Genomic DNA, 12,615 nt, shown 5'->3' with positions numbered 1-12,615 from the left:
GAAAGTTCAAATCGAGCGATAATTCTGTGTGTGTTGTCAAAGAATACAGAATACCTCCATAGCAACAATAAATAATATTTATTTATACATACTTCCGGTGTTTGTAACAAAGGGTAGAAATTACTTATTTTGACCATTTAAAGAGATTCTTTAAAAGTTTTTTTATACATTAATATTTTGAAAACTTTTTATAAATATAAATAAAATGACTGAAGAAGAAACTGATGAATATCCAGATGTAGAAGATTTACAAGTTGAATCAATTATTGCATTTAATGGTAAAAAAAAAATGACTCAATACTTTAAAGAGATCAGTAGATATATTTGTTTTTAATTTTGGTTTGTAGGCGATACGGTAAATGCATGTCGAATACATCCTGATGGTGATCATATCATATTTCCAATTGGCAATAAAGTATCAATATTAAATTGGTGGACAAAAAAACAAGAATTTTTAGCAGGCCATACGAATATTATATCAGCAATTGATTTATCAGCAAATGGTAAATTTATTGCATCTGGTCAAATAAACCATATTGGATTTCGGGTAAGTAAACGTATTTTAGTTCCTGTTCTTTAATCCACTCTTTTAGTATCCTAGAGCATAATTTCCTACGAAATTTGTTGAGTTTCCTGCGCTTCTTAACGTAGGCTATAACATTCTTGGTAATTCATCGGTATTTTTTTCCTACTTTCGTTTAGATAGGCGGCTCCCCAGATAGTCGAATGCCTTGAATTCGTTTGGTTCAAATTTTCACGCAATTTTTTGACTGGACTTGATCTTGGAAAAGACTTTTTATTCTTTTGAATCTCTTTTGGTTTCCTAATTCCTTTGCCTAAAATTTTCTGGAATTGCGTGATCTCAGATTTCTAAAATATTCTCGAGTTTAGTAGCATGTTGATATTCTTTTCACTTCACAATCTTTTTTCATCTCTCTAGATCTAAACAAAAAACAACAACAAAAATCACAAAATGCCGTCGAAATTTTTTTTTTTTACATTTTCAAATTTTTTAAAATACTCAAAATTGAAATTTTTTTAAAAACCAAGGTTCAGACGATAGAGAGATTTATAAAGAAGATTCCCACCAAATTTTAAAGGAATCGGTTGAGTAAAATTTGAGATAACATGTCAACCACCTCGAAAAATGTAGTTTCAAGACAAACGTGTTGAGATAAAAGTTTGAGAGACAATTTCGGAAGAGTAACTCGAATTATAATATTACTCCCTTTGGATTGATCGGCGATCCCAGATCCATACATTGGGCGTTTTTTTACTTCATATGCAATTTCTTACCAAATTATTTCTGCCAACCCAGTTGTTTTGCCTTCTTCTAAAGCAGCAGAAGCTCGCAGTTCAGAGCGATCAATTCAAACTTCGTTACCAGAAAATTCGCTGCATAAAAATTCGAATTTTGAAAAAACCGTTTAAGGACATATTTTTAAGGTCCAAACCTTTAAAAAAACGCAAAAAAAGATTTTTTTTTAATTTCTAGACCAGAATACTGCTAAAGACCCTTTCCTGTCATAGTTATTACTTATTTCTACATAATCTATTCCATAATTTTCCACTCCTTACAAAATTTCTCATAAATTAAACAATTTAATTTTCCTTTTTTTTTTGAAAGGCATCTGTTATAATTTGGGACTACGAGACTCGTACACAGTATTGTAAGCATGAAATACATAAAGTACGTGTGGAAGTTGTATCATTCTCGACAACTGCACGATTTTTGATATCACTGGGTGGCCGTGATTGTGGAAGTGTTGTTGTCTATGATATAGAAGATAAAAATCCATTGTGCGGTGCAACAGCAAGTCCGGATTCAGCCGGTGAAACGACTGTTTTAGCATCTACAAATAGACGTGATGAATGCTTTATCACTGGAGGATATAGTAAATTTTTGTATTAATTTTTATTTAGCACGTAGAACTTGTAGCACTTTTGTAACCTAAGGCATTTGATATTTTATATAGCGACTATATCATGTTATTTACTTGAGTAAAATTCGTCCTCTGGTGGCAGGGATGTTTTTTGGGAACATAGTAAGTTACAAAAGATGAATCATTATCTAATTTAGAACATTACTAAGAATCTTGCTATGGGAATAATAAACTCCGAAATAGGGGCTATTGAGCTGATATCTTTTGTGCCACCGAATCTTCTGTTTCATTTCTTCTGTCACAGATCTTCCTGAACATGAAATGTTTAGACAAATAATAATAATAATAATAATAATAATAATGAAGTTTAACCTCCGTTTTAACATACACATCTATAATAGGGTCCACTCATATCATTATTTTTAATATTTATTTATTTTTTAAACTATATTGGTCACTTCGTTCTTATCCATGCGACGACAATGTGATCAACTTACCGCCCCATTAATTGTACTTGATCAGACTGCCGCTGCCTGGATTCGAACCCGCAACCTTTCAGTAGTCAAATATCTCGCTCGCTTGTTTAGACAAATAGTACACACAAGAAAGTTTAACGTAATTAAAAATAAATCTTAAAAATTTTAGATACATTACGAGTGTGGACAATCGATGACAATGCTCGTGCGTTACAAAAAATGGATGTTATAATGGGCAAAATTAAACGAAACATAACTTCGATAGCAGTTGATCATCGCGATGAGTATGCGTATTGTGGAACAAGTACTGGAGATATCATTAAGGTAGATTTTACTCTATTTTGTAAGGTGATGGTTTGATTGACGTAGCACTTTGTTCATATTATGTCTCTTGTCAATGTTATTATCCAAATGGATGTTTTGAGACTCAACACAATTGGCCTGTTTTGAACATATCGCTACTCAAAAATTAACGAATAATAACGAATTTCTTAACGAATATGTTTTGTTCTGTACGGCAAGTAATTCTCTTTTCAAGCATGTTACTTCAGTAGTTCAGACTGACTTGATTGTTTCTTAAAAAGCTGAATACATCACTTTGGAAAAACTTGGAAGTTTACTTAAATCGTGTAAAAATCTCAAACGGCATTTTTTAGGTAAAATTAAATTACCATTCTGATGCTGGAATATTGACACCAATTAAAACGCCAAATATGATTGGTTGTTTTGGTAAAATCGATCCGCGTCCAAAACGAAATGGCGAATCAAAAGTTATGTGTTATAGTAAAGGTGTTCGTGTTATTCATTTATTATTCGATGGACGGTTTATAATTGGAGCAGGTGATGGTGAAATTGATTTGGTTGAAGTACTTAGAGAAACACAATGCCCAAAGGAAAAATGTACGCCACCAATATGCCAGCCATGTCTCCCTCGATTGTCATCTGTAAGTACATATAATCGTTTCAGCTTCTTATTTGTTCTTATTTTCATTTTAATCGAATTTAGCAACAAAAAACTCGTGTTGGATCATCTGTTTCATCAATACAAATGAAAGATAAGAATACAATATTTGTGAGCACAACACAATCGGAGATATTTTCTATAAACTTAAATGATTTTAAAGATATTAAATTATTAGTTACATGCCACACGTCTGCGATTTATGATATTGTTTTTCCCGAGTAAGTTTTTTTCCATTATTCATAGAATGGGGCAAAAATAACGGAGCGGTTGAGCTATTCAAATGGTGTGAATTCAAATCAAGACTTTTTTTAATATCCGAAGTTATGATATATGAAATCTATCACATTCCAAAATTTCATATCAAAAGCGGTGAAAGATATTCACTTTAAATCTCAGCATTTCATACACTTAGCTTTTACAATGATACATTTTTTTTCCTGCATGATAATATTTGCTTTTAACGCCTCAAATTTAGTTTTGAACCATAAATTTCGACTTCTTCAAAACTTCCTGGTATATGTTTATTGATGTGATGTTATGCTCCGGTAGGACTGAATATTTTGAATCGTTTAACCACCTTAACATCAATTTAATTTTATATTACATAAACTGAAAATAAAAATGGAGCAAGTTCGCTTCAGAAAATTTTCCGATAATACCTATAAAATAGTTGGGAGACAATAAGATGATTTTAAATCGGAAGGCCCTATTTTAAATATCTGTAGCTTTCGCCTTGAATATTTTTTCCAATATTCCGATATGTTTGCTCCAACTCATATCAGACAAGCTTATATAAATAATAATCAATGTTTTTCTAAAATAGAAATTTCTCGGAAGTATTTGCAACAGCTAGTAAAGACGATGTTCGTGTATGGAGTTTACGAACTAAGCAAGAATTATTACGGATTAAAGTACCAAATTTTACATGTTCAAGTGTTAAATTTTCATTTGATGGAAAAATGATATTAACTGGTTTGTATCTCCATTACTCCAGTAAACAAGCACCATTTCGGTGCTTACCTGATTTAGTTATCGGGAAAATTATGATAAAAGTCATTTGATTCGGAATTATGTTTAGAAATTTATCGGACACAAATGAAGAGTTTGTGGTAAAAATTATAAAAGTTATAAACAATTAAATAATAAAAGAAAGAAGAAATTTAAAAAAAAATATCCTTAAAGAGCAGGAAATTTGCTAAAAAAGTTCTATATCCCCCGAACTCTATCATTAATATTTAAAATTTTATTTTAATTTAAATTTTTATAATTTTATTTGCAATTATTATGAGTAAATTGTTTATATATCTGTGAATTGTTTTATTTTTTCGCTATTTTCACCTTTTTGTATCACAACCTCAACATTTGTGTACGAAAAGTTTCTAAACATAATTCCGAATCAAATGATATCTTGATCATAATTTTCAGAGAACTAGATGATCAGGTTCGTCCCAAAAGGGAAGTTGACTAGATTGCATTCACAGGTTTACAAGGATTTTGTCCCAAGTGGTCGATAACTTTTGGAGGTGATTACGAATTCAGAGTCCAGGTTTTTACATAATTGAGTGACCAATTTTTGCAGTTTGAATCTATAATTATTATTTTATTTTATAATTACAGTTGTGCAGGTTCGTTCATTTCATGTCTAAGAAACAATAAAAAAACTAAGTTTGTCAGGGAAGAAATTCAGATAAATAATAAATTTTTTACGATATTTATATAGACAATTATTTTGCGATAATTCTTGAAAATACATTTATATATAGTTCGGTCCCAAAAATTCACTAAAATTTGTAAACCTGTGTTATGAATAATAGTTTATGTAACATAAATTACCATGGCCTGTTACAAAGATTGAGGAAAATTAATTTTTTTATTTCAGGATGGAATGATGGAATAATTCGAGGATTTACACCTTTAACTGGCAAATTAATGTTTGCTATTCTTAACGCACATTGTAAAGGTTGTTCTGCTTTATCTGTAACATCGGATGGCACAAAAATTATTAGTGGAGGATGCGAAGGACAGGTAAAAACTTTGATAGATATTAATATCCCTACAGATCCTATGGGATAATTAGATCAATCCATTTTTTATCCAAATTTACGAACTTTCACATTTTAAGGTTCGAGTTTGGGCCTTAGAACCAAGCAGTCAAAAATTGATAAAAGTTTTAAAAGAACATAAAGGTCCAATTACTGCCATTGATATAAATAAGCACAATACAGAAGCCGTAAGTTCTTCAAGTGATGGAGCTTGTATTATTTGGGATCTTGTGTAAGTTCCATGAAAATGAGATTCACATAGAATGATTGATATAAAAATGTAATTTTTTAGACGAATGTGTCGGAAACAAATACTTTTACGCAACACACTATTTATGAGTGTTAAATATTATCCAACTGGCGTACAAATTTTAACGAGTGGATCTGATCGTAAAGTTGCTTATTGGGAAGTATTCGATGGTTGTTTAATCCGTGAATTAGAAGGTTCTATATCAGAATCATTAAATGCGTTGGATATTAGCCCAGATGGTTCGATGTTTTTGACTGGTGGTAATGATCAAATTCTAAAACTATGGAAATACAATGAAGGTTATACAACACATGTTGGTCTTGGACATTCAGGTGTTATCAGTTCGGTTAAATTTAGTCCAAATGGTAAATATATTGTATCAACCAGTGGGTCTGGTGATATATTTATATGGAATTGTCCATTTGATGTATCTGCTAAAGAAGGGCCAGAATCAGGTGATAATAATGCTAATGGAGTGAAAAATAATGGTTCCGGCACAACCGTGAAAAGAAATTTACAGCAGAAAAAACTTACGAAAGTTACTCCACCAGAGGATATTCAAAATATTAATACTAATCCCGGTGATAAAGAAGGAATACAAGTTGAAGTGCAACAAAATGACGTTGGAAATGCGAAAAATTAATTTTTGACCCAACAGTACATTTTAATATTAATTATCCAAATATTTTTATATTTTTTATATTAACAATTTTTTAAATAAAAAGAACATTTGCTTTTAATTAAAGTCCGGATTCCGATTAGCAAACCTTTTAACTGGTAAATTTTGACTCCAAAAATTTTCTATTCCTGTCGCATTTCCTGTAGAAATTTTTTTCTATTGATGGCTATTTTAAACACTTTTAAAAGAAAATAAGTCTCACTTTTTGGATTAAAATTTATTAAAGAACATAAAATTAAAATTAAATATTCCATAGACATACAATCATATTTTTAAAACAGTTCAGTATTTATTTTACATTAAAATTTTCAATTATGATTTAATCCGATTTTTTAATAATTTTCAATTTTTTTCTTTATCATACTTTGTAAATTATCAAAAAATTATAAATTACTTTTTTTCAACCATTCTTCCTACACGTCTAAAAGTAAAAAAGAAATAAAAATTTTTTGTTATTAAAATGATAAAAATGGCCACATTCCACAAGTTAAAATCTATCAAATGAATCAATCACAATCAATAATATAATGTCATATTTTAAGTTCTGATTGGTTCATGTGATTTGCATATTGTTCGATGTTTTGTGGATGCAGCTTTTTTTTGTTTGAATGCCATTTTCTGAAAAGTTTGGTTTACTAGAGTAACTTTTAATGATCTCTAGGCACTAATACCTACTTGGTAGTAAATTTTGATTAAATATTGAGTGTTTACTTTTAATTGAGTGTTTAAAATTTATTATCGTGCATAATACCGATTCGGGAACAACTTTTTATATTCTTTTACGCAATTTTCGATAAAACGAATTAGGCAATTTTCTAATTCTGATGCCTTAACGATAAAAATCACAGTATTAATAATGTTTGCAATATTCAAAATTTTAAAATGAACACATTTATTGGACTAATTAGGACGTTCTAAATATTATATTATTTATTGTTTGGTTTTTCAAGAAAAGACATTTTTATCATGCTATATTTAAAAAAAATAGTTTTTACGTAATCATAGACTTACAAATTGTGTTCAATCAATAGTTTCTTAACGAGGATGAATTGAGACTGTAAACGACTTCAACTGATTGGCCTTTGCCCGGTTCATCAAACTTAATTGAATCGATCTTAATTCTTCCTGTCTACTTTCAAACATGGCTAATCTAAAACAAAAGACAATAAAGCGTGTCAAAACACGAACACTATTTGTCCGTTTTTAAATCAAGACTGCACAAAGATAGAATTTTCGAAATCATTTCGTTCAATAGTACAACACAGATTTACAACTTTCGATATAATTTCGTTCAATAGTACAACAAGTAGGTTTGTAATTTATATTATTTATAAGACATTTTCTTGTGGAATATACGTCAGGATGTATAGGTGGCGAAACCATTATGGGGACTTCCTTTCTTGGAATTTGTCACCATTTTTGTTTCTTTCTCCGTATCGTCCATTAAGCATTGTTCAATAACACAATTCTTCAACTCCCTTTTAATTTGAAAATAAACAATTGGGAATTGATGCCTAATGTCGTGAATCCACCGATTTTTCTTCGGACTAATTATTCGAATATTTACAGTACCAGTGGACAGCTATACAAACATGATCTAATGGGGGGTTTGAACTTTGAAAACGAATTGGGGGATTCTTAACAACGGAGACCGAAAACAAAAGCTATGTAGAAACTAAGTAACGGATGTTGCAGGAGAAAAAGATGTAACAAATATCGGCTAATAAAGGAAAATGAACGAATCGCTCATTTTTTCTTAAAACCTGATGGAATTGTATGTTAAATGTCAAATATCGTTTCTATTTGTTAATAAACAATAAATTGCTAGTTAAATGAAACAGACCATATAAAGTTGACTTAAAAAATTATTTTATTGACCGCTTAAACTACGTAAGCTTTACATGTATAATAATTTTTCGATTATTTGACAGTCAGTCATGAAAAACACTAACTTATACATGTATAACATATACGTAATACAAGTTGCCTATTAATTAATTTATGAAATCAAATTTAACATGGACCGTTTCACCAATAAACTAACCTTTATTGTTTATTAACAAATAGAAACTCTTACGCAACTAAATCATGATTTACAAATAATAATAGACACCTAAGAAACACATTTCACCAAGTGTTAGTAAAAAGTAAGCGGTTTATTTCAATTTCTTTAATCTGTTACATCAGTTTTACTACAATTTTGACATTTTTACTAGTTTACACTGAATCGATCCATTTGGATTATTGTGCGTTTGGTTATGTTTATCAAAAGTAAGTCTATGATTAACTCAGTGATAAAATAAAATAAAAAGAAACAAAAATAAAATATAATAATACATTTATTTATTTCGATATTTTTAACGTACAAAGTTTTTTTTTTCATTATTTAACAAATAAATTATTTTCATGTAAAAAAAGGTATGTCATCATATTTTGTTAACATAATTTTCGTTGTTAATAATTTACACATTATATGGTTGAAGTTTTTTTTTTGTTTTGTTTTGTTTCATGTTTGTCTACAATAATGTTTTTTAAACGGTAATTTTTTTAAATTGGTATTATATATTTTTTTTATTAAGGTTTAAAATAACTCTACGAAAAGGTAATTATATAATAATTAAAATCTACCATTCTATCACAAATTCGAGATATGCAGCAGGGTCACAATAACACACTGAATAAAATTATAAATTCAAATATAAATATTTTTTTTGGATTTATTGAAACTGGAGGATTTTTGCATTATTTTATATGTTATATTGCGTACAAATGTTTTAAAAAAAGTTTGGAATAGACGTTCAGTTGTATTTTTTTAAATATGGAATAGACGTTCAATTTATTTTCTTTGAGATAACAACTTTCGTAAAATTTTTAAGTTGGTTTTACTGGTAAATATAACGAAAAATATCAAATGTGTGATATCGCTACATTTCAAAATATTTTGAGTTAAAATTAACAAAAAATCAATAACAAAAATATAAAATAATGACTTTTAATTTTTATTGGTAAATACGCCGCAACAAGAAGGAACGGACGATATTTATTTCTTTAAACTTCTTTTCCCCTAGATATACTTCCCTAAAAATGACGGAAAAACAAAGTCAAACGCCAAGTTAAAAAAAACTTTACGGTAAATCATGTTGAAATTCAATAAGAAATACGTTTTTAGTGTTATTTAATTAATACATTAAGATGTTTTTTTTTTTTTGGTGGACTGTGTTAATTGTAGTTTTCAAAATTCTTCGGGAATCGTTAATTAATATCAATTAGAACGTCAATTCGACAAAAATTAAAATTCTGCTTTCAAAACATATTAGATTTTTATATAATGCATTTTGCTCATATTAAATATTCTAAATCTAAAGTCACATTAAGCTATAAAAATCGTTACTATATAATATTTTATAAATATCTAAAAGTTCTGTTTGTTTTTTTTTATAAACTTTTATTACAAAAACACAAATATATGAAGTTTGGTTTTTTTCTTTTTTTTTTGAGTGAGATACTAAACCTATGTATTCTAAAATTCAAATATTTTGATTAATTTTGTTTTTTTAAATGTTTAACATTCATTTTATTTCAAAATATTTTTGTATTTTTTTTATTATTAAATATTATATTTTTTATTTAACTTAGTATAAGTTAAGAATCGAAGATCATTATTTATACAAACTCGCAAATCAGTAAATCGGTTGAACCGATTTAAATATTATTTTGGATAAGTACAGTAATTTATTGCCTTATAAAAAGTTATTTTGTTCGAATTAATTGGTAACGTTGTTTTATCCGTGTTTTCAGTAAAAACTGAAAAATATGACTCTTTCTGCCATCTATTGGTGAGTAGTAATACTATTATTTTTGTAAATTGGGAGCAACTAACTGCTTTACCGACACTGCAACACCAAAGTTAGGTTTCAGTTGATGGCGTTGTTAAGCAACACACGATTTACCAAAAAAAATACCGAGCAAGCTCGAATCCAGATACTACACTTTAAGGGTGATAAACCTTGTTCTTCGATGCTAAAATTATTCAGTACAAAATAGAAATGTTTTAAAAATCAAGAAGTACATATTTCTATAAATTTGAAGACATATAAGTAAAATTTTTAGGGCCTCGGTACTTATTTTATGCTGGTTGCATGTAGACTAGAACCATGACGTACAGAAAAGAAAGTGCTTTACCATTTGAATATTGTGCCTCCATTATTGTTGCTTGGATTAGCTCGTCATTGGCTATTCACATAATGTGCTCACGTTTTCTTTAATGCTCATCGTTTCTGTAAGTACTGTCACAAATTTAATACGAGATAACATTCGAACTTCTATTTTTACAATTCTGGTGCATTTTTCATAAAACATGAAGATAGAATGAAAGCAGCAACCCTATGGTGTGTCCGAGTCCCAAATTTGAAACTACCAGCCATAATAAAACTGAAAGTGCTTTCAAAATCGTTAAATTAACATTCAATTGAATTTTGTAAACGAGTGTATAAGTGCTCTTTTGTCTTTCTGACTATCACGACCCCACTACATTCGCATGAAAAGCACACAAATTTGGCTATGTTAACCAATCAGAAGCAATGATGATACCCGTTTATGAAGTGGTAGTCATCAAATCTGGTTTGTTATAGCGACCAAACGTGTGTTTTTACCGTGCCATTATATTGGTGTCTTAAGTCTAAAGTGTTGCCAAGTTTCATTTGACGTTTGAGCATATATATAATATTTAGCACTTTTGTTTTTGACAATTTTCAGGCCAATTATATTTTCTTGGGTTATTTACAAATAATGATCTTGATTGTAATAACCTGGCCTGTATTCAAAAGGAAGTATTATTATTTTTGAATATGAAATATTGTAATTTTTATTAGCTTTAACATGACCCAAAGATGACAAAACAGTTTCAATAAATAACGATGTTGCAACGTATATATATTTTTGGCTTAAAAATCCTTTATTTCACACACTTAACTTCGTCTTGACTACTGCCATGATTACATTATTTTTTTTTTTAGCAATTATAAATTACACAATAAATTTAGCTTTTTTTATTTTTGAAATAATAAAAGTATTTTTAATTAATTGTATGTATAACTAATATAATAGTCGGATTAGGTTTTTATTTTTATTATAAACACAACAAAAAAATGTAAATAAGTCTTCTTGCACAAAACAGCAAGCCCCGTTTGTGAAGCGGGTCGGCGACATTAAGCATCATCCAACTAGCATTCCTTGGAATTTGTAATTTGTTTTCACTGGCACATTCACATTTTTTTTGCTTAATTTAGAGTGTTTTTGCTTTTGCTAGGAGATCATTTATAAATCTCTGAAAAATATAAATGAAAATATTACAAAATTATGTTTGATAACTTTTGTTAAGGTAGTACGAGCGCCAAGGCAATTTTAGATTTAGGGTTGAAATTATTTGTACCTTATTTTCAACTTTGATGATGTATCTTGTCATAACTTCATGAATGAAGACGAAAAATAAGAATATAATTTTTCGATATCTCCCTTGGTTTTCGAAATATCGAAGGCAAAATAATTAAACAAAATTTTCAATTTTCGATATTTTGAAAATGACTTCAGATATCGAAAAATTTTATTCATAATTTTCGTCTTATATTGTCAAGTCAATAATTCATCATCAAAATTAAAAATATATATTTTTTAAAATTTATGTCTCCAATACCGTGCTCATACATCCTTAATTAGTTGAGCACAACGAGTTTTTTTTTGTTTTCAATTTAATCATCGGGAAATAACCCCCCCCCCTCTTGAATTTTCAGAATTGATTTAGACTAAGTCTAACTTCATATAAAATAAAATCAATCATTCCTCGTACATCCTTAATGAAAATTTTAGTTTTTTTATTTTTACTTACTTTTACATCGTTTGATGATTTTTTGGCATCGATCAGTAAATCCTAAAACAGATGAAAGTAATTTAATTTCACAATCAGGCATTTTTATTACTCTAAGATGGGTTGCACTATTGTTAACTCTGCTTAGCATTTATAATAAATGATGCAACCTATCCTAGGTGGGTGGGTTGTGGGATCTTCTCTGAAAATCTTGCTATGCGTCTATATTTTCGGCTGCCGGATCACTGTAGCGTGTATCAAGCGGAAGTGATGGCTATTCATGAGCTATGTGAATGTATAAGACTGAACACACTTAGGTGCAGGGACATTACAATCTTCACCGATAGCCAAGCAGCTCTTAACTCCTTCAGCTCAGTCTATCTAACGTTAAAGGTAGCACAGGACTGCCGTACGTACCACATTCCAGGAAATTGTGAAGCTGACGAGCTTGCCAGAAA

The 12,615-nt window shown here is 29.3% G+C and overlaps 2 protein-coding genes across 2 annotated transcripts in view; one reads left to right on the top strand and one right to left on the bottom strand.

Moving 5' to 3' along the window:
* Positions 1 to 188: 188 nt before the first annotated feature.
* LOC123296318 (cilia- and flagella-associated protein 52) lies at positions 189 to 6,258 on the top strand. Its single transcript, XM_044877779.1, has 10 exons — positions 189 to 278; positions 348 to 547; positions 1,628 to 1,895; positions 2,529 to 2,683; positions 3,016 to 3,303; positions 3,366 to 3,541; positions 4,147 to 4,295; positions 5,203 to 5,348; positions 5,446 to 5,597; positions 5,658 to 6,258. The coding sequence occupies exons 1-10, from the start codon at positions 206 to 208 to the stop codon at positions 6,256 to 6,258; spliced, it is 2,208 nt and encodes a 735-aa protein (XP_044733714.1). The 5' UTR covers positions 189 to 205.
* Positions 6,259 to 11,344: 5,086 nt separating this feature from the next.
* LOC123294755 (protein phosphatase 1 regulatory subunit 14C) overlaps positions 11,345 to 12,615 on the bottom strand; it is a 153,560-nt gene continuing 152,289 nt past the window's right edge. Inside the window, exons 5-6 of the mRNA XM_044875894.1 lie at positions 12,179 to 12,220; positions 11,345 to 11,620 (exon numbers count right to left, since the gene is read on the bottom strand). Of these exons, the coding sequence (XP_044731829.1) occupies positions 11,579 to 11,620; positions 12,179 to 12,220 (84 nt within the window). The 3' untranslated portion in view covers positions 11,345 to 11,578. The remainder of the gene's footprint in view (positions 11,621 to 12,178; positions 12,221 to 12,615) is intronic.

This window comes from Chrysoperla carnea, chromosome 3 (genome assembly GCF_905475395.1).
Source record: "Chrysoperla carnea chromosome 3, inChrCarn1.1, whole genome shotgun sequence".
NCBI classification, from domain to species: Eukaryota; Metazoa; Arthropoda; class Insecta; order Neuroptera; family Chrysopidae; genus Chrysoperla; species Chrysoperla carnea.
The sequence above is the reverse complement of the archived record's forward strand: the minus strand, read 5'-3'. Positions and strand labels throughout refer to the sequence as shown.

Bases quoted from the DNA above. Each gene is read 5' to 3' on its own strand.
- LOC123296318 (XM_044877779.1), top strand. From the start codon at position 206: ATGACTGAAGAAGAAACTGATGAATATCCAGATGTAGAAGATTTACAA. The intron at 3,304-3,365 runs GTAAGTACATAT...AATCGAATTTAG, and splicing joins GTCTCCCTCGATTGTCATCT to CAACAAAAAACTCGTGTTGG. The intron at 3,542-4,146 runs GTAAGTTTTTTT...TTTCTAAAATAG, and splicing joins TATGATATTGTTTTTCCCGA to AAATTTCTCGGAAGTATTTG.